The following is a 23,307-nucleotide window of genomic DNA, read 5'->3' as shown; positions in this document are numbered from 1 at the left end:
AAAACTAATGTAACTCTAAAAGAGGATTTACACTGAAGAGTACCTAAAAATCAAGGAGTGACTTATGTTATAAAGTTCACAGTGTGGTCACCCCATATATGCCACCTGCAAGTAAAAGTATATAGCATCACGTAAGAAAAAAATCAGAATCATACATTGCAGTACTCAGGCCTCACTCCTGGTTCTACACTCAGGAATCAGGGTGTGGGGGACCACTGGGATGTCAGGGATCAAACCCAGGTTGGCTACATGCAAGGAAAGTACCTTACCTGCTATACTCTGTCTTCTGGTCCCTAAGAGAATTTTTTTTCTTTTGCTTTTTGGGTCACAACCAGCGATGCATAGGAGTTACTCCTGGCGGTGCTCGGGGAACCATATGGGATGCTGGGAATCGAACCCGGGTTGGCCGCATCCAAGGCAACGCCCTACCTGTTGTACTATCGCTCCAGCCCCCCTAAGAGATTTTCTTACCCAAAACACCAAATGTGAATATTAAAAAGTCTGACTAAATTATCTAAAGGGTATGAAAGAATTAACATCACGAAAATATAACCTGCCAAATGCAGACTCCGAGAAATTCTATGTGCCTAATGACCTAATCAATAAATAGTACCCAAATGAAGTAAACCTTAAAAGACATTTTAATTTGTTTGATTTGGGCAGGCACCTGATAGTGCTGAGGCTACTCTCAACTCTGTGCTCTGGGGGAGCATCAACAGTGCTCAGGGGACCACATGGCATTCTCAACCGACTGAGCTATCACTATGCATATATTAAAATTGTATATAAAAAAACACACTGTATATACTTCAGTATAATTATATTAAATATTATAAACAAACACACAAAAAAATGAACTTATATCCCCAGAGATGTAAGCGGCTATTGCAAGCGTACTCAACAAACTTGAGAAAAGTAGAATAACAGAAAAAAGTTTTATGAAGAGATGTTGGAAGGCATGATGATTAGAGTTGAAGAAAGCAATCCCCCAGATAGGAGCAACAAAAGACTGAAAGAGAACATTCTAGGATAAAAAAAATTATAAACTTGATATTATAAAACTGAAAGATAAGGTTCAACCTAGAAAAAAAAAGAAAAGCCATGATAGAAACTCCAGAAAAAACAAGTCTCTATTAAAAAAAAAAATACACCGGTATTAGACCCCTATATTTATAGTCATAATGTGCATAAATTTTGCCAACCCTATAATTGATAGAACAAGAAATAAAGGTGCATTATCTCAGTTTACATAAACAATAACAGGAACAAAGATCCTATGACCTTCGTGAAAAAGAAAAGGGAAAAGTAGAAATGGTGGAACATATGAACTATGTCTAACCATAGCAGAAAGTGAACACTGCATAAAATTGTTTAAAAAACAAAACAAAAATAGGGACCAAAGAGACAGTACAACAAGAAAGATGCTTGCCTTGCATGCATGCATGCAGCTGACCCAGGATTACACCCTAGTGCCCTGAATGGTCCCCTGAGACCACCAAGAGAGATTCCTGAGCACAGAACCATAAGCAATCCTTGAGCACCACTAGCTTGGGCCCAAAACCAAACCAACCAACAACCTTCCCCCCTCCCCCCGAAAACTGAAACTGGCCAAAGAGATAACATGGGGCTAAGGTACTTGCCCTGATCACAGCTAACCTCATTCTACTCCTAGGTACCACCATATTGTCCCCCAAGCACTTCCAGGAGTGATTCCTGAGCATAGAGCTAAGAGTAAGCCCCAAGCACCACCATGTACGATACAAACACACAACTCACCCCACCGTCCAATAAAAAAATAAAGCCCAAAACAACTTAAAACAATTCTCTCTGGGAAGAGATATAGTAGGAAAAGCTTTTTATTAAAAATTCCCTATTACTGGGGCCAGAACAATAGTATAGCAGGCAGGGTGTTTGCCTCATATGCAGCCGACTGGGTTCAATCCCCGGCATCCCGTATGGTCCCCCAAGCACTGCCAGGAGTAATTCCTGAGTGCAGAGCCAGGAGTAACCCCTGAGCATCGCTGGGTGTGACCCAAAAAGAAAAACAAAAAAATCCCCTATTACTTTAGGGGCCAGAGAGAGCTCAATGGGCTGAGTGTGTGTTTTGTGTGGAGGAGGCCCAGTTCAATACTGCATGTTCCCCAAGCACTGCTAGGGGTGAACCCCAAGCAGAGCCCTCAAGCACTAGAATGTGGACCCTCACAAAACAAACCAACCCAAAAAACCCCACCCAACTTTTCTACTGTTTTATTATTTTGATAAGTTCTGAAATAGTATGTCGAAGGAAGAAAGGAGTGGCAATAGCACGACTCCCACTCCCGAGAGACACTTGCCTCCACTTTGATGGCACACCGTCCAATAGCCCGCACAGCTTTTCGGACAAAGTCAACATCCACCTCGGTGGCATATTCCTTCAGTTCTGCCAGAACCTGTTAGAAATTCAGGAAGTGGATCATCTTTAAAGATTTTCAAACATCAATTTCACTGCCTACTTTCTAAAGACTAGATCCGAAGTGCTAGGTCATTATAAACTTGAGTCTGCTTCCAATCTGACCTGAGCAATATTGGCCTGAGACGCCAAACGAATCATGATGTCCAACTTCTCCAGTTTAACATAGATGGGATCATTGTACTTCACAAAGAAGACTTTAATTTCCTGCTTTAGAATTTCGGGCCTGTGGGACACAGAACAGAAGGTGAGGACAGGCATATAGATACGTCCTTCTGAGTCTCTCCCCCCTATTATGTCATCTGTACTTCTCTGTTCTCCTCAAGAAACACTAAGAACACAATAAAAAACACTATTTAAAAAAAAACCCTAACAACTAAAAAAATAAAAATAAAAATAAAAAACCCCTAACTCACAAACTTCCTTTCCGCCCTTCCAATCAGTTCCTTTTGGCAAATACTTTATCCTTTTTAAGGGTCAGGGTACATGCTGCTGAGAATGGCTGGAAGAACAACAGTCTAGTTCTAAACTATAGCCTAAACCATAGAAATAGGCACTAGGTAGTATACTATTAAGAGAACTTTCCAAAAACAAACTGCATCGTGGACCAAACCAAGCACTTATCTTAGGAACACTGCAAAATCAACTGTTAGCCTCCTGATCTGGTGCAAGTTGCTCTGGATACCAAATATTCATTTCCATACACTCAACAGAGCTTAAAAAAACATCTGTTAAGAATTTCAGGGTAATCACCAGTTTCGTTTTTCCCAACCTTTTCTGGACAATTAGGTTGATGTTCCTCAGGGCGACGTACTGCACCTCTGGCTCCCCAGACAGCAAAGTGACAAGTGGAGGGGCCAACTTCTTCAGCAGCATATTGTAGTAGTCTGAGTCCTTGGGCAACAACTCTAGAAATTTCATTAGGACTTTTACTGCTGAAAGCACCACAGCTGAGTTGGCATGAGATAGCCGGGGAGTTACCCGCTCACAGATGCTGAGGGCAGAAAAAGAAAATTAACAGCTGAATTAAAATTTCTTGACTTGATTTGTCACAGTCCCATGGCCCAAGTATCAAGAAATCAGAAAATCAATTAGAAAAGTCAAAGCTCCATGCACAGGTAAAACTGGTCTCCAACACTGTAGAAGGCTCATCCCCAGAAAATTATAGTCAGAGCAGATATGTCAGAAGACTTCAGGGAACCAGCAATAAGGAATGTGTTCATGCTGGAAGAATACTAGCTGACACCCAGTAACACCTAAAGCTCATTACCCTTCCAGGTCCTCTCTTTCTCCCTATAATATACAAGATCCAGGTCCTGATACCTGTCTTTTCTCAACCAGTAGGAAGACACATTAAGCTTTCAGAGAGTTCTTTCATAATGAGGTGTCAACCAAACACCATAAGAGGAAGGAAGAGGCAGGCTGCCAGGGAGAACTACCCAAAAACCCCTTGCCTTCAAAACAATAAGGGGATCTCTGACGGGGTTTCTGTTTGACAAAATAAAACAAAATACCACTGCAACATTATCCTAACCTTGTTTCCTTTCTCACAGCCTCTGCCACTTACCTAAATTGAATATTTAATTATCTGTTGAGAGATAATTAAATGTTAAGTAGATATCTAATTTTTAGAGCATTTGGGCATGGTGGCTGGGTGATTATATTATTTAGAATATATAGGTAGTGCCTTCTGCTTTCTCTTCCTCTGTATCTTCCTTGGCCGATACACTGATCTCTTCATATATGTAGACAAACGCTACATCCTACTATTTCACTGACAAGCCTTTCACAAAACATGGTCTTCACAGCATGAAGAAAGTTGTCTTCTAGGTGGCTGAATGCTCTGTGTGTAGATGCCGTGGGTTCGATCCAGCGCACAAGGCCCCCTGAATACTGTGCTAGGAGTGGCCCAGAAAACAGTGTGAGGGCCAAAAACACCAAATAATTAGAAACAGAGGAGATGGGGGGAGGGAGAATTAAAAATGAAATGAAAAAAAAAATGAAATGAGTATAAATCCTCACCTCCAATTCCCACCATTTCTTAGATCATCTCCCTTAATCTTACCTGTTAACACTTATCTGACACAGAATTTATTGTTACCATGGATACATACTGAACACATTCTGCCCCATCTGAGAATAAGAGATTCACAAGAACTACTATTTTTGTAAGCCACTGATACGTCCTCAGGGTTTAGAATAGTGCCTGGCATGAAGCATGAACTCAATAAATATTTACTGGCAAATAAGTGTGTGATGTCAATAAGCAACAGAATATAAAATTACAAGTAAAAAAATTTTTTTTAAGTATACCAAGTGAGTCCAGAGGGGAAGTTTTCCAGACAAGTAAGGAACACTTACGTTATAGGAGCGTGAGCTTCAGTCAGCAGGGAAGGTTCTTATCTACCATAATTAAAATATGTCAACTTTAATGAAGAGCCAACATTTCTTCAGAACTATTCTGCCTACTGTACATAAGACAGTGTATATAAGACATGTATATAAGACAGTGCCTATATACACAAAATGCTCAATAAAAAGCAGTAATATTCCAATTCCATAACTAAAGCATGTCTGTGTATTTGAAATTTAGTTGTCAATTTTTGTACTGAAAATTTGTAACATAGGGGCTGGAGCAATAGCACAGCGGGCAGGGCGTTTGCCTTGCACGCAGCCAACCCGGGTTCGATTCCCAGTTCGAACTGGCCCTGAGCACCGCCAGGAATAATTCCTGAGTGCATGAGCCAGGAGTAAGCCCTGTGCATCGCCGGGTGTGACTCAAAAAAAAAAAAAAATAGAAAAGAAAAGAAAAGAAAATTTGTAACATAAAGCAGTGAATAATTGAATAGAACAATCCAGGTACATCTTTCAAAATCTCCAAATTCAGACTGACATGGTTTCTGTATCTAATGAAAATACATTAATTTTGCTGGCTCTAACACAATTACTTCTAGAGCTGAATAAGTAAAATAAATCCCAGCTCAATGACTAAAATCAAGTCACTATGTATCATTGCATCACTGTCATCCCGTTGTTCATAGATTTGCTCGAGCGGGCACCAGTAACGTCTCCATTTGTCCCTGTCACATGCTAGTGTAGCCCGATGGCATACTGGGGGTTCTTTCAGGGTCAGGGGAGAATGAGGATCGTTATTAGTTTTTGGCATATCAAGTATGCCAGGGGTAGCTTGCCAGGCTCTGCCATGCAGGTGGGATACTCTCACTGATACATACATATTAATACATAATAATAATAATATCACTATCACTGTCATCCCGTTGTTCATCAATTTACTTGAGCAGGTGCCAATAAGGTCTTCATTCATCCCAGCCCTGAGATTTTAGCAGCCTATCCTTACTCGTCTTTCCCAATGATTGGAGGCTTCTTTCAGGGTCAGGGGAATGAAACCTGTTATTGTTACTGTTTCTGGCATATCGATACACCACAGGGAGCTTGCCAGGCTCTGCCATAATAATAATATTATGATAATTATTATACATACATAATAATAACACATACATGCATACGTAATACATATTAGGTACATATACTGGCTATATATGTAATATAATGAAAATGCTGTCTGTGCAGTAAGACATTCAAAAATCTTTGTTCGCTAAATGGTCAGAAATGGCTATACGGGGAATCTGACAACAAGGGCAATTCAGCAGAGGGTAACAGGAACTGCACTGTTCTACCAAGAAATGAAAAATACATGGCTTTTAGGAAGAGTAATCTTTGCATGGCCCATTCCACTACCTAAAATGTTCTTTTGTTAGTGTGAAGATACATTGCTGATAGCAGTATTTACCCCATTAGTCACTAATCCTCCTCAACATAAAAACCTCTTTCTAATATAGAAACCAGAATTTTTTTTTTTTTTTTGAACCAGGCAAGACTCCCAAATAACACCTAGGAAAACACACTCACCTCTGAGCCTCCCGGTCATCTTTGGGGTTGTAATTAGAGAGGCAATCCAGGATGAAAATCTGACCCCACTCAGTGCACTCATTCAGGGCTGTCAGCAGTTTATTGATGTTCTGTGGGTTCAGATCAAGTAAATTGCTGTTTGGATGAGACTCACTGATTTCAGATAATGCTGCCACAGCATTAGCAACCACCTGGGAAAAAAAACAGGTATGTCCTTGATTTACCAAGAACAATACAAACAATATCATAGGCAAGTTCTTTAATCAGTCTTCTCTGGATCACTTTATATAAAGATCTCAATTATTGCTGAACATTTTATCTGATCAGCCAGAAATAAACTGCATTCAAAAACATATATACATACACATGTATAAAACACATATACATATAACCATAGACACGCTATATAGGCCACACACATTAATACCCACATGTACATGCAAATCAGTACATACATCTGTATATTTATAAACCATTCCTCTAGAGTCTGTTAATAGATGACCATCTCCACTTCCTGTAATTTAATAAGACATACTTCACGTAGCAGATTGTTCTATTAAATCTAAGTCATTTCTTAAAAATAACAACAAACCAAAAATATATATGCAAAACCTCCAGTACTGAGATAAATAGCTGCCTAGTAGTTACGTCATCCAGAATTTTAAAAATTGATACAATAGCAGAGTCATACATGATTTTCTATTGAAACATTATCAATTTTGACAATACTCATACCTATCCACAGAATCCAGATTTATGAGCACCTACTAGAGCAGTGAAGTTTAAATATGAATCACGGGAATAGGGGTGGCTAGAGAGAAGTTCAATGAACTGTGTATTTTGCATGCAGTAAGTCTGAGTTCCTTTCCCAATACACTGATCCCCCAAGCACTGTCAGGTGCAACACCTGAGCACAGAACCAGGTGTAGGCGCTGGGCAATGATGGGTGTGATCCAACCCCTACAACCTCCAAAACCCCACAAAACATGTACATCAGGCAATGCAAAGAATATCCAGGTCAAGTAATTTTATGTGTATAGGTATATCTCAATTCTATCAAAAGACAATAGAAAAAAATTCTATAAAAAATAAAGAAAATGCATGTTTCAAACTCTGGTTCACTATGATATTAGGAAAGTATATCATCTCTATAAATTCAATTTCCTCATCTGAAAACTGAAGTAATTTAACCCACCTCATCGGTTTAGTCTTGAGTATGAAATCAGATGATATGTGTGAAAGTGCTTTCTCCAAAGCCTTAAACAAATCTGATATGGTAATAACAAAATTCATCAAGAACGAGCTGTACAGCTTTTCATCTCTAAACCTGAGATACATTTTATAACAGATGGTGTACCAGTTTAATAATAAGTAATTTTATTTTCAAGTAATACAGAAAATAATGTATCTTTCAATTCATTAGTAAGTCATAGATAATGATACTACAAATGAAATTACTTTAGGTTATTATTTAGTGATCAGGACAAAAATTCAAAAATAAAAAAATCAAAAGCTTACTTGTATGTATGATTATGGATATATTTTCTTAAGACAGATCAAGAAAAATTAAGTACCCACTTTCTAAACAATAGCATTTGAGGTTCTTTTTTGCCTTAGTTTGTTTGCTGAGTCCATCATCAGGCATCATGTGAAATAAAATGTATACGGAGTAAAATAAATCCCATCACATTATCTTGGTGCTTTACAAAGAGATCATTTTATTTCCCACGTACAAAAAACACATGAAAGACCTGCTTAAGTATAATACAACACCTAGGTTAAACTGTGGGCTGTGAACTTAAAAAAAAATAATTTGTGGAGGGTTGGTTGATGGGGGACATTGTGGTGGAGGGTGTATGCAGAAAGTCTATGCATGAAACTCATTGTAAATGATGCTAGATTTTAAAAAACTGCTTTAAGATAAGTCTCTTTATGCCATATTATTTACAACTGTTTGATTTATACACTGATATACCTGAGATGGTGTAAAAGACTTGCAGGGCAAAAAAGGGTCATGAGTAGAAAATATTTTTGACTAAAACTATAAAATCTGAGAGCTAGAGCAACAGTACAGTGGGCAGGGTGCTTGTCTGCACATGATGGACCCGGTCTAGATCACCAGCATCCCATATGGTCGCCCAAGCCCCACCAGGAATGATCCTAAGCACAGAGCCAAGAGAAAGTCCTGTACACTGGTTGGTGTGGCCCAACCCCTCCCCCAGATTAAAAAGTATTAAAAGCCTGAACTAAAAGATCATATTCTCTACTGCTGCCAACACATGCACAGTATTGGTACAGTGACTGTACAAAATAAACATCCTACTACAACTTCCCATTTCTGCCAATCAAATGCTTGTAATGTTTGAAAAAAGAGTTAAATGAAAGGTTTATCAGTAGGAAATGTAGAAAAAGAAAATAATTTCGGGCATTTTTAAGAATCAATGAGAGAAGACCAGAACGACAGTGAAAAGAATGGATACTTAGAATTTTCCATTAATATAGACAAGTGGTGCTAAACCCAGCTAATATAATGCAGCTAATGATGAATATGCTAAAATACACACTTTACATTTAGATCTTAAGAAATCAGATTAGAGAACTGTTCAGAAAAATTTCACAGAGTAAAGATCATTGTCAAAAGGTCCCTGACTCAACAGATAACCAGAGGTGTCATTTCTACCCCCTCCACAAATCACACACCACACACACAACTCTACTAATCCTTTAAATTTATCTAAAATTTTTTCCAATTTTTTTCATTTATCTTCTAATTTTATGTTCCAAATATATTTCAAATATATTTTAACTTTTAGTAATATAGTGGACTGGAGCGACGCATAGCGGCTAGGGCGTTTGCCTTGCACGCGGCCGACCCAGGTTCGATTCCTCTGTCCCTCTCAGAGAGCCCGGCAAGCTACCAAAAGTATCGCACCTGCACAGCAAAGCCTGGCAAGCTACCCGTGGCATATTCGATATACCAGAAACATTAACAAGACGTCTCAATGGACGTTACTGGTGTCTGCTCGAGCAAATCGTAAACAACAGGACAGTGCTACAGTAATATAGTAAGGCTCCCTTACAGTGACTGGAGGTCACTGGAGCTTGGCCAGGAAGTCCCTTTAATAAAAATCTAAAGTAAGGGAGCCAAATTAAATCTAAAGAGGACAAAGGTAAAGACTGACTTCAAGACAGAAACTTGGTGATCTAAAATAAATACTTACTTGTCAATGTTTCATTGGAATTTTGTGTTATATACATAGCAGATCTACAGCCTTCTTTTAAAAAAAAAAAACAATAGACTGAAATTTAAGATTCACCTCCTTTTCCAAAGAGCCTTTTTAAAACAAGAATATTATAAAAAGAAATCTTTATAATGGGTTAAGTGCTTCTTTTACCTATGTATTAAAACAAAGGTACGTCTCCGCTGTTTGAACCACTACTCTGATTTGAACTAGGAAAATACAAGCAACATTCCTCAAAGAAAACTTAATTTCTCTTGGGAAACACTGCCACAAAAAAAACAATGACCTTTGTTTTTCTGAGCCATAATCTCAGGAAAATTAAAATTCCCAAGAAGGAAAGGGGTTTCTCATGAAGTTTTTACTTTAAAATGGATTTATAGGCTGGAGAGACAATACGGCAGGAAAGGCCCTGGCCTGGCACACAGTCGACTCTAGTTTGATCCCAGGCACCTGTAAGTTCTCCTGAGCCCCACCAAAGTGATCCCGGAGTGAGGAGTAAACCCTGAGCATCATTCAGGTGGAATGTGGCCAAAACACCCCATCCAAAATAGAAAATGAATAAAAATGAATTTATAAATAAGGTTTCCTAAGTGAATCTTAGCATTAAGTTGATTTGTAGAAAGCTAACATGTTACAAGCTGGAGTGATAGGACAGCGGGTAGGACGTTTGCCTTGCACACCACAAACCAAGGTTCAATCCCTGACACCCCATATGGTCCCCAGAGTCCCACAGCGCCAGGAATAATTCCTGAATGCTGAGCCAGGAGTAAGCCCTGAGCATTGCTGGGTGTGGCCCAAAAGCAAAAAACAAAACAAAAATATGGCATGTTAGCTATAAAGGAACACATCAGGATTATTTTTTTAATTCATCTTTGTCTTTATGTTTATTTTATTTTTTCCTAGCTTATTCCTGGCTCTGTACTCAGGGTACACTCTTGCCAGTGCTTGGAGGACAATATGGGGTGCTGGGGATAGAACTCCAGTCTGCCATATCCACTGTACTACTTTTTTTCCTTTTATTTTTTTATTTGATTTTGGGGCTACATATGGGAATGCTCAGGGCTTACTTCTGCTCAGCATTCAGTGATCACTCCTGGCAGTGTTCAGAGAACCATATGGGGTGCCAGAAACCAGACCAGGTCGGCCATGTGTAAGGGAAATGCCCTACCCACTGTACTATCACTCTGGACCCTCCACGGTACTACTCCGGCCTCTAATTCTATTTTTTTCCATCCTGAGACAAGATTTTTAACTTATTTAAATATTTCTCATAACGTCACTTATACAATAAAGCTAAACATCAAACTGTTATTAATACATTCCACAACGATTCATTTAGCGCTCATTATTTACCAGGCACAGTTTGGTTTGTCTTTTTGGCTCACACCCAGACCCAGCAATGCTCAGGGGTTACTCCTGGCTCTGCACTCAGGAATTACTCCTCGCAGTGCTTGGGGACCACATGGGATGCCGGGGATTAAACCCGGGTTGGCAGAGTGCAAGGCAAACACCCTTCCTGCTGTACTAGCGCTCCAAGTAATTTATACGCTGAGGATGCAGCTTTAACCAAGACCTCTAGAAGGCCCCTTGTTCTATTCCTTAGAAGACTAATTAAACAGCCCCCCGGACCTCATGCACCATACATCATATAAAAACTTATGTAGATAGGGGCTGGAGTGATAGCACAGTGGGCAGGGCGTTTGCCTTGAACTCGGCCGACCCGGGTTCGAGTAACCCCTGTGCATTGCTGGGTGTGACCTGGAAAAAAAGCAAAAGCAAAAAAAAAAAAAAACTTATGTAGATACAGATAAAATCACACCACTAGCAAATCTTTCTCTGCCTTAACTGCAGGCCTGCCTTCAATCTGATCATTTCTTAAGGACTCTAGAAGTCTAAGGAAAATAAGAAACATTTGGTGGGGGTAGGAGATCATGGAATGCTGGGGAACAAACCTGGGTTGCTGCATGTAAAGGCACTCACCCCTGTAAGTAGTTGTCCGGCCCCTCAATTTTTAAAGGTAAGCAATTTGTTGACTTACGTTTTAATATACCAAACACAGTGAGTTGTACAAAGAGATAAATAGCCAAAATGTATTCAATATTTACTTTGTATCATTAATCCTCAGAGAACTAACCCTCAAACTTTAAGATAATTGTTATTAATTTCACTTATTTGGGGTGAGACGGGTAGCTTAAAAGGTTCAGAGCATGCTTTGCATATTAGAGTGCTGGAGTTCATTCCCAGTACCACATGTCCCCCCAGAACACAAAGCAGGGAGTAATCCCAAAAACTGGGTGGGTATGGCCAAAGATAGCAACCCCTTCCAGTTCACCTACATGAGATATGGAAGTAGGACTTAAAAACAAATTTGGAGACAGAGAGCACAGAGAATTAGGCACTTGCCTCACATGTGGCTGACCCAGGTTTAACTTCCAGCACCACAATATGATCCCCTAAGCAGAGCCAGGAGTAAGCCCTGAGTGACCCAAAAACAAACCAAAAAAACAAACCAGATAAAAATGAATTTACAAGAACCCAGAGAATTAATCAGTGGCTCACAACACCTGGTTTACAGGTGTACGGTCAAAGCTAAAATCCATGGTACTGCCACATGCACTGAATATGATCCTGTGTGCCATATTTCTGGACCCATTATAGCCAGGTGCACAAAAAGCACCACAACAGAGGGGTACAAGCAAGCTCCAATGAGCACTGCAGCTAAAAGAGATGTTCAAGGAAGTAGAACCGCTGGTGAGGATGCGTGAGCACTGAAACAAAAGAAGTGCAGGATTCTGCAGTCTTTAAAGCAAAATGAAGGAGTGCAAACCTCACTGAAAGAGTGCAAACCTCACTAAAGGAGTGAGCACCATGTCTGAGTGTCAGCACCAAAACCTGATGTGCACCCAACTCCCTGTGAATACCACAGTTAAATGTGTAAGCACCAGAGTCATGTGTAAGTGTGACCCCTGCTCATCCAAATACCATAGTAACAAAGGGAAAGGTGGGGAAGAGGGAATTTGAAAAAGAAATTCATAAATAGGGATAGAAAAATTGCATTATGTGTGTGTGTGTGTGTGTGTGTGTGTGTGTGTATCCGTTAACCACATACAAGGCAAGGAATTAACTCACTACATTATCTGTTTGGCCCCAATTACTAAAAGTTTACAGAACTACAAAGGAACAGCACCCGAAAGAAAGGTGTGTGTCTGATTTCAGCGTTTGAGTGATAATCACATTCTCTTCAGCATTCAAATATTCCAAGAGCTATGAACTAAGGACTTCAGTGGTAAAAAGGGAAAGACTGATCAGAGTTAACGGAAGATAATACACAATCAAAACATTCCTAAGGCTGGGGAGATAGCTCCGGAGGCAGAGTGCATGCCGCACCTGTGGGGAGAACCTGAGTTAGATCTCTAGGACCTGGCTCCCAGGACACTGCTGGATGGAGACTGGAGTCCCCTACACCACTGAGCCCAAGAAGCACCACCCACCAAACCCCAGCAATAAACTCTCCAGTCTCGCTGACCAAATATTTTGGGGACTGGTCCCGAAAACGCTGCTTGGGAACCCCCTCTCTCCAAAAAGAAAAAGATCGTTACTTCCACTTTTCCTTCAGGCAATGGTGACAGGCATACATAAGGAAAAAAATGATTACCTCATATATTTCAGATATATTCTGGCAGCACTGTAAAAAGCAAGATTTATGTTTTAGCAATAAAATCTGATTTATAAGATACTCCTACTTACATTCAACTCATCTGAGGATTTTAATTTGACCTCAGGGGCTGGAGCGATAGCACAGCGGGTAGGGCATTTGCCTTGCATGCGACTGACCCGGGTTCAATTCCCAGCATCCCATATGGTCCCCCAGCACCGCCAGGAATAATTCCTGAGTGCAGAACCAGGAGTAACCCCTGTGTACTATTGGGTGTGACCCAAAAAGCAAAATAATAAATAAATAAATAAATTTGACCTAATTTTTTAAAAGGAGGCAAAGCTGGAGAGGAGGATATGGTTAGAATAAAAATATTTCTGTAGGGCGAGAGAGATAGTACAGAAGCAGGGTACTTGACTTGTATGAAGCCAACTCAGGTTAGATCCCCGGCACCCCATATGGTCCCCTGAGTCAAGTCAGAAGTAATCCCTGAACACAGCACCAGGAGTAAGCCCTAAGTACCAGGTGTGCCACCCCCATCCATAACAAATGTTACTGTTAGGTCGGAGAAATAGTACAGTTTCGGGCACTTGCCTTGCACATAGCTGACCCAGGGTAAATCCTCAGCACCACATATGGTCCCCTGAGCACCAACTGAAGTAGAGCCAGAAGTCTTGAGCACTAATGGCTATGGTATGCGTGCATGCATGCATGCATGCATGCATGCGCGCGCGCGCACACACACACGTTTCTGTAAAAAAGAAACCTATTTAACTAGATATATATGAGAATGAAGAGTCACGGGGAAAAGCTACTTTATAAGAAATCTTTCATACTTTCCTTGTCCCTTTGAATGTTTTTTTTTATTTTTTTTTATCCTGAACTCAATTTCACACATGTTCACAGCCAAGAAAGACATTAGTTTCCAGTACAGTGACTTCCTCCTACCAATTCAATTATTACCTAGACGACTTTCATTTCCAGGAATGAACATTCTGAAAAGATTCATGCCTCTTGCATTTCTACTCAACTACAAATTCTTTTGGCTAGTGCCCCCTAAAAAAAGTGAAAACAGTCAAATAATTAACCAAAACAATGATAAAATATACAGGTAGGCTATATAATTTCATCCTAAAAATCAATACCAATTTAGAATGCTCATTTCTTCTTTACAGAGTTACTTCTGAGGCAATAGCACAGCAGGTAGGGCATTTGCCTTGCACGCAGCCAACCTGGGTTGAATTCCTCCGCCCCTCTTGGAGAGCCCAGCAAGCTACAGAGAGTATCTCACCCGCACGGCAGAGCCTGGCAAGCTACCCGTGGCATATTCGATATGCCAAAAACAGTAACAAGTCTCACAATGGAGATATTACTGGTGCCCGCTCGAGCAAATTGATGAGCAACGGGATGACAAGTGACAGTGACATGCTAAAGCAGCACAGAGAAACCTATTTGTTCAAAGTATACTTCAGTCATTGTCATTTCCTGAGGACTTAAAGACCATAGAGTTAATTTTCTTTCCTCGTCAACAAGCAAAACTTAAAGAGCTCATGCTTTCTTTAACCCAAGACTATTCAGAATGCTACTAATTAATACATCATATTACTTTTCCAATTTCCATCTCTGCCCCACTCCCAAGCACTTTTACCCTCAATCATGCAATAAAACTTCTTAGTAGTAGCCAATATATTTGCATATGGTGAGGAAGTTGAAATATATAGTAACAGGTAGGATTTATAAATAAGACAATAAAATCCATACTTAAGTGGCTTAAGATGTGATCTAATGAAATGCAAATATCCTCCTAAGTAGAAACACCACAAACAAGTACTGACAAATAGGCAAAAGGCACTCCCTCCAAAAAAATCAAATAATTACTTGGCCCACAGACCCTAAAATTTGCATTTAAGCATGCTGCAACATGAACAAACAGTTCTTATCACACCATTTATTAACTCCCCTTTGAGAGTAAAGTAAACCTCTGATAAATTAGAGCCTACACATGATCTTAAACGGGACACCAAGAAATGAATGAATGAGCTGTGACCTTTTAGTACACTACTAAATTACTACGTGCAACACATCCATTATGCAGGAAGCTGAATTAAAGGCTTATCCTTGAAAGAATTCAGTTTTGTTTTGTTTGGGTTTGTTTTGGGGAGGGTGTAACACCTGGTGGTGCTCAGTGGCTACTTTTGCCAACTCTGTACTCAGGGGACACTCCTGGTAGTGGGTGTTCACAGGACCACGCAATGATGGGATCAAACCCAGACCTCATGCATGCCAAGGACACATTCAGTTTACTGAGAAATCTTGCTAGCCCTGAACAATTAGTTTTCAAAAGGGGCACAACCCAACAGTGCTCAAGTGCCACCAGGGCCACAGGATGGTGCTCTGGGGGGCCTCCAAGGCTATGCCCAACCATAGTTAAGGGGAGTATGCAGTGCTGGTACTCAAATCCATGTCCCTGTGCAAGCAAGGCATGTACCTCTGATCAACGAGCTCTAGCTCCAATCCCACAAAACTTGGTTATTTGGTTTGGATTGTTTTAGTTTGTTTCATTTTGCCATAACCAATGGTGCTTGAGGGCAGAGTGGGTGGGATGTGTGATTCTCCTGACTGTGCTGGGAATGGGGCACAGGAAATACGACAGCCAAGGATCAAATCCACATCTCCTGCTACAAAGCACGTGTTCAGGCAATTTCAGTCCTCTCTCCAGTCAATGAGAACTTATTTTAAACAACTTACTCAAGTTACACTTCTAGTGGAAGTAGCCAAGCCAGAATTTCAAGTAGGCACTCTGGTGCTAAAGGCTATTTCCATAATCTACATTTTTGTAACTTTAACACTACTGATGCCTTAAGATGGATGACTCTTGGTTGGGAAGGAAGCAGAGGCTGTCTTTTATACTGCAATGTGTTTAAAGTATCAATGAACTCTGTCTAGTAGATGCCAAAAGCATCCTTCACATCAGCTATAACAACCAAAACATTTCCAGACACTGCCAAAAGTCTCCCAGACTGGGCATGTGGAAAGAGTATCGCCCTCAGCTGAGAACCAATAAAATGATCCCAAACTATTTCTACATCTAGCTAGTACAAAAATTCTAAGATGAAATTTATTATTTTTTCTTCAAACAGATTTTCTAAGTTCAAATTAAAAGATGCTGGCAGCAAAACTCAAAACTTTTGCTAGAGACTGTATTGGACATAGTTAAAGTTATCCTTAGAACATACTCTTGAGCAGAACTCTCAACTGAAGATTAAGTATTTTAACAATGCGGCCGTTGTCTTAACAGAGAGAACAGAGCAATGGTGGAGAGAGGCATTCCTGTGGGCAGCTCACAGAGTGATGGAAGCTGCGCCAACAAGGCCTAGAATAACAGATCAGGGAAGCTAAGTTTTAGGTCAACACAAACACAGTTTAGGAGATCTGAGTTCAAAAACAAAAAGTCAAGCACATGTGGCAGGACTGTCAAGAGACCCTGGAATAATAGATTCCTAGTGTAAATGTTAACTCAAGTTGGAATACATCAAAACGCCTGAGATGAAAAGGAAAAATTATAACACAGAGGGAGATTCCTAACATTTGCTAAAAGCTAGAGTATAATATTCATTATCACTCAAAAGAGCATTTTCCTGGCAGATAACAGATAGTATTTCTATAATTCTGACATTTGTGAAATCAGAGGCGATATTTTTCTACAGCTCCAAAGTTTCCACATTGTGAACACAAGTTTACTTCCAAAACAGCAAACTAGTAAGATCTGTATCTGAAAATACAAGTTTAGTTTTACTTTGCTCAAAAAATATTCTATATGGAATACAATACACTGCTGCAGTGACAGTTATGGTTGATAGGGCCACTTGTCTTACAGATGGCTGACCCAGGTTCAATCCCTGGCATTCCATATGCTCCCTAGAGCACCACCAGCAGAAATTCCTGAGTACAAAATTAGGAGTAAGCTCTGAGCATTGCCGGGTATGGTTCAAAAATTTCACTATATCACATCAACAAAATTTAAGTCTTTAATGTTACGGGTTGGGGTGGGTGGGGTGGATTTAAACCACACTCTGCTGTGCTTCCTTCTAGCTCGTGCTTAAGAATCACACCTTGCACTGCTTGGGGCACCATATGTGGTACTGGGGATCAAACTAGGGTTTGACCAACATGCAAGATAAGCACCTTAACCCCTATACTATTTCTCTGGTCCAAACCTTTTAAATTAAGAATGTAGCACAGTATTTTTCAAGGACATAAAATGAAACTCAGTAAAACTACATGGAACAATTACCCTCAACCCCCAAATGGCAAAAGCAATCAGTGAAAACAGCATGAGAAATATCATATTCTCCCATTTTGTACAACAAACCTATAGTAACCGAAACAGAGCAGAGCTAGAATAAAGGCAGACCCACAGACCAATGCAATAGAACTGAGTCAAGAAATAAACCTTCATATGTATGGATTTGCACGCGGTCAACCCACGTTCGGTTTCTCCGTCCCTCTTGGAGAGCCCGGCAAGCTACCAAGAGTATCTCGCTGCACAGTAGAGCCTGCCTGGCAAGCTACCTGTGGCATATTCAATATGCCAAAAACAGTAACAAGTCTCACAATGGAGACATTACTGGTGCCCACTCAAGCAAACTGATGAACAACGGGACTACAGTGCAACAGTACTACACTGCTATATATGGATAGTTAATTTAGAAGAAAGGATTCAAGAGAAAGAAAAAAAAATCTCTTCAACAATTGGTGCTGGGAAAACTGGATACCCACAAGCAAAAGAATCAAATTGGACCACTATCTCACACCATGCACAAAATTCAAAATGGATTAAAGGTTTAGATGTCAAGAGCCAAATTCATAAAATACACTGAAGAAAACACAGGCAAAACATTCCATATTTAGTTTCAGAGATGTCTTAAGTGATTCCACTCCAGTGGCAAGAAAAACTAATAAAAATGAGTGGGGCCAGAGAGACAGTGAAGTGGGAAGGGCGTTTGCCTTGCATGCTGTCAACCCAGGCTTGATCCCTGGCACTGCACATGGTTCCCCAAGCCCTACCAGGGGTAAGCCCAGAACACAGCTGGGTGATATGACCCCCAAACCAATAAAATATACTACACAAGACTACATCAAATTAAAGGCCTCCTGCACCGTGAAAGAAACAAAGGGAGACTCTCAGCCTCCTCTTTGCTGGCTGCCTCTCGCCAGTTACCAGAACAGAGTCTATCTTAGCTTTTACCACCTAAAATTATAGTTCACTATGCAGTTTACCCAAGGTATCCTTCTGAGACCAAGGCAGTAACAATGTCTCCAGATCTACTCTCAAATGGGTGAATTATACCCTGGGCTGGATTGTGATATAATAGGATGCCTGGTGAAGATGCAATATGTCCCATGCCTAGCTCTTATCTTACCAATACAGAAAGCCCTAAAATATGCACAACACCTGTGACAGATAATTGGGAAACATTTGTCACAGTGAAACTGACAGCCCTATTAAGCTTAACTGTGTATGTGGGGGGGGGGCGGGGGGGAACTGAATAAAATTCCCCAGACGTAAATACACAACAGTTTAGCGTTCCCTATAGACTCTCCTGCTTACAAGCTGTTCCTTACCTCTGTTAAACTTTTACTATTTCTAGGATGGGGGTTGGGGAAAAACTGGGACAATGGTGAAGGGAAGCGTATATTCTGGTGGACGATGAGGTGCTGGAATTTTTCATGCACAAAACCATTCCCAGTACTGTAAATCATATTTTGATTTTGTAATAAAATTTTAAATTAAAAAATAGTTTGATGGGGGGGCTGGAGCGATAGTACAGCAGGTAGGGCATTTGCCTTGCATGCGGCTGACCCGGGTTTGATTCCCAGCATCCCATATGGTCCCCCAGCACCACCAGGAGTAATTCCTGAATGCAAAGCCAGGAGTAAGCCCTGAACATCGCCGGGTGTGACCCAAAAAGCAAAAAAAAAAAAAAAAAGTCTGATGGGGTGGAAGCTATAGTATGGCAGATAGAATGTTTGCCTTGTATTGCAGTCAATCCAGGTTTGACTCCAACCTTGTATGCAGTCAATCCAGGTAAGCCCTGAGCACCACCAGATGTGGCCCAAGACCCACTTTGCTATTCACTATTTTAAACCTTGAGTTTGCGTGCTTCCTCTTCGGCACCCCAGATACAGACCTAAAAAACTTAAGTTCCACCAAACTAAAGACTCACCATTCCAAGTGGTGAACTATTACTAAACCAAAAGGACATCCCACTGAATGGGAAATGTATTTACGTGCCATAGTTCTGTCAAAGGGCTAATTCATATGTTAAGTCACAAAACTCAACACAAAATTTTAAAAAATGGGAAAAGAGCTGGACAGACATAAGACAACAGCCAGCCAGCCATGGGTATATGAATAAAAATGCTCATCTTCGCTGGTTATCAGGGAAACAAAAGTCAAAACTATAACAAACTATGACCTCACATCCGCTAAATGGTTCTATATTTAAAAGGCCAGGAAAAAAAGAAGTGGTGGCAGGAATGAAGAGAAAAACGAATCTTCATCCCTTTTGGTGGGTTCAATCTCTGTGAGAAACAGTATGTAGATTTCTCTAAAAATTAAAAACAGAACTACAACATGATGCAAAAATATCTCTTCTAGGTCTAACCAAAGAACACCAAACATTAATCCCAAACTAAAGTGCAGCTATACTTTCAGAAGTGCTACTTACAAATACCCAGCATCTGGAAACAAGAACGGTCAAATCACAGTCAACATGTATTCTCAGAGTTCAAACTCATTTATGAAGCTATTTTTGCTTATTCACATGCAGAATGTCCTTCAGAGGTGAGCTAGAAGGAAATTACTAATGCAGACCACCCTGGAAATGCGGCTAACGCTACAAGAGTCTAACTTGCTGGTCGAGTGCTGCCACCATGTGGTGCACTTTCTGGAAAAGTGTAACAAAACTGCAGGCAAGCAAGAAATAAGGACACATGTGAATTAACAAAGGAAGACAGAAAGAATTTCCATTTTAGAAGTTTGCAGATAATGATAGTTTATGTTCAATATTTTAACCGTTTTAATAAAATAACTGATCTTAACATGTATACATTTACATATTTAAATTCTATTCCATGAAGATAGTGAGTGGTTCTGAGACTCAAATTAAAAGTTTAATTAAATTTAATTTAATTAGAGCAGATTAAAACATTGTAAACAATTTTCCTAGCAATATGACCCTGGAAAGTTCTTTGGTCACTAATGTCGATTTATTAATATCTCACATGAATAACTTCTACTTCACTAGGAAGATAGGAGAATTAAGTAAAACACTATGAGCAAAAGTAGCTATCAATATGCTTGGCATATAAAGAACTTTTTTAAATTTTTGTGTTTTCGGCCACACTCAGAGATACTCTAGTACTCTTGGCTCTGTACTAAGGGACAGGGATAAAACCTGGGCCAGCTGTGTGCAAGACAAAAATCCTATCCACCACTGTACTCTCTCCAGCCCCCAAAATAATCAAAATTTAAAGTTCCTCTTTCTTTACCATAAAGAAGCATCATAAGCTTAAGGAACTGACAAGTCTGAGCTTTAAACTTTATATTCTAGCACTAGATCTGGAAATGTACATGCATCCATGCAGTAATTCATTTCCCACTAGTAGCAGTATACTCAACAGATAAAACAAACATGACTGTTCTAATGCAGTTGTGTTATGTTTGGGTAAAACGAAATACAGGCAAGATGAAGAGTAGAGATTAAAGAAAGCATGGCTCTCTCTTCAGTCTAAACTTTTCAGTTCTACACTAGAACAAAAATGAAAAGTTCAAAAACACATGTGAGAACCACCTCTGGTGTGGCCTGCCATGTAAGTTCATCTATGGACCTTGCTCCAGAGACTCATAAATAAATCTCAAAAGATATTAACAAGCTGGAAAAATTTCTCCTGTGAATGGCTGAGATGTCCAGGGCACCCTCCAAGGAGTTGGGTCACCCAGTGCCTGCCCAGAGCCCTGGCAGCCAATTGCTCTCACGTTCCAAAAATTCGCCCGGCTGGACTCCGATCTCTTGGGACCCAGCCTCACCCAGAAATTAATCTGTTGAGAAAATCAGGCATTCAGGTTTTGTGACTAAACTTTCTAAACTTTTCTTGGAGTCGAGATGGGCTACCTCCCCTCACTTCCCAGTATTTCCAGAAGTTCTGGCAGTCACACCCACACCCCATAGCCACCACTCAGTTAAAAATTTAACTCCAGTTATACCACCCCCTTAAAAATTCTGGACTTCCTGGAGTTGCAGCTGTGTGACATCTCAATCTCTACAACATTAATAAATGAGTAGTATCATACCAGACTGGATGGGATGTAAGGTAGAAGGCAACCAATCTCGATTTACAAAGGATAAACATGAAAGGCTTAACCTGTGACAACATCTTAATTTCTCAAAAGAGGACTTAATGTCTCCATGATAAGGTACAACTTAGACTAATTTTCTTTTAAGGAAACATTTTTTGATCATTTTGTTAGCAAGATTATTGATAACAAGCAATATAAAATAAATTATTAAAATAAATTATTTTGCTTTTGGGGCAGGTTTAAGAGGAGGTTGGGAAAACTGGAGACATTGTGGAGGGAAAGTATAATGGTGGTAGGACTGGTGTTGGAATATTGAATGCCTGTAACAAATCATCACAAACAACTTTGTAAACCAAAGTATTTATATAACGTGTAGGGGAAATTTACATATGTAGGTGTTACCTATTCCATGTAAAATCAAAAATATATTAAAACAGAATACTTTAAAACAAAAGGTAACCCACTCCTAAGATTCTCTAAAAATGTTCATAAAATTATTTTTTCAAACTTCCCCAAATCATTTCCTGGTTTGTTATAAAAAATGGATTAAGAATTATTTGCAACACAGCTTCATGATAAATCTTGAAAGAGATGCAAGTCAAGCCACTGAAATTCACAGGTGCACCCCTCTTCAGGCTGAAAACCTGGGGAAACTCGGGAGAGGGGCAGGCCAAAGCAGGCCAAGTCCCAGTTCTAAGCCCCAGCACTGCACCCATACCACACAGCTGTGGCCACGCAAGTGACCTAACCTCACTGTTTCTTGACTAATCTCTGCAGAGATGCCAAGCAGACAAAACATCCAATTACCTGAGTTTTTAAACAGCCTCCTCCTCCACCCCAATACTGTTAGAAACCCTAGCTGCCACACCCCACACCCACAGTCACCACCATCTAGACAACAGCCCAGCTTCACAACTAATCTTAGAAGAGATGCGAGACAAGCCACTGAAACTCACGGTTACACTTGTGATTGAGCTGAAAACTAGGGCCCACTAAAGAAGGGGGCAGGCCAAGAATTGTCCCAGTTCTACAGACCCTGGAGCTCCTAGAGTGACACCTCCAAATTCTACAGTACTGCTGACAGCCCATTTGGAGCACACTAACTTAGATGGGAGGTAACATAGGAGCCACCAACTAAACTCAACAAAAGCAGTAACACAGAAAGCTCAGCTAACAACAACAGCTTATAGCATAAATGTCAGAGAAGAACTTAATAACCCCTTAGGGCTGGAGCAATAGCACAGCAGGTAGGGCATTTGCCTTGCATGCCGCCGACCCGGGTTTGATTCCCAGCATCCCATATGGTCCCCTGAGAACCGCCAGAAGTAATTCCTGAGTGCAGAGCCAGGAGTAACCCCTGTGCAGTGCCAGGTGTGACCCAAAAAGCCAAAAAAAACCCAAAAAAACAAGCAAAAAAAACCCAAAAAACTTCTCTCTCTCTCTCTCTCTCTCTCTCTCTCTCTCTCTCTCTCTCTCTCTCTCTCTCTCTCTCTCTCTCTCTCTCTCTCTCTCTCTCTCTCTCTCTCTCTCTCTCTCTCTCTCTCACACACACACACACACGAAAATATGTGGAGGCAAAAGCAATAGCAGAGCTGATAGGAAACTTGCCATGCAAACAGCTGACCTGGATTCAATTCCCAGCATTCCATATAGTCCGTAAGCCTGCCAC

At 40.3% G+C, this 23,307-nt stretch overlaps 1 protein-coding gene across 1 annotated transcript in view; it reads right to left on the bottom strand.

Annotated features, from left to right (window-relative positions):
• Positions 1-23,307, bottom strand: part of AP2B1 (adaptor related protein complex 2 subunit beta 1) — a 153,202-nt gene that overhangs the window by 101,068 nt on the left and 28,827 nt on the right. The window contains exons 6-9 of the mRNA XM_055130675.1: positions 6,380-6,570; positions 3,222-3,443; positions 2,555-2,675; positions 2,334-2,429 (exon numbers count right to left, since the gene is read on the bottom strand). Coding sequence (XP_054986650.1) covers positions 2,334-2,429; positions 2,555-2,675; positions 3,222-3,443; positions 6,380-6,570 — 630 coding nt within the window. The remainder of the gene's footprint in view (positions 1-2,333; positions 2,430-2,554; positions 2,676-3,221; positions 3,444-6,379; positions 6,571-23,307) is intronic.

This window comes from Sorex araneus, chromosome 3, assembly GCF_027595985.1.
Source record: "Sorex araneus isolate mSorAra2 chromosome 3, mSorAra2.pri, whole genome shotgun sequence".
Taxonomy (NCBI): Eukaryota; Metazoa; Chordata; class Mammalia; order Eulipotyphla; family Soricidae; genus Sorex; species Sorex araneus.
This window is presented reverse-complemented; position numbering and strand designations above follow the sequence as displayed.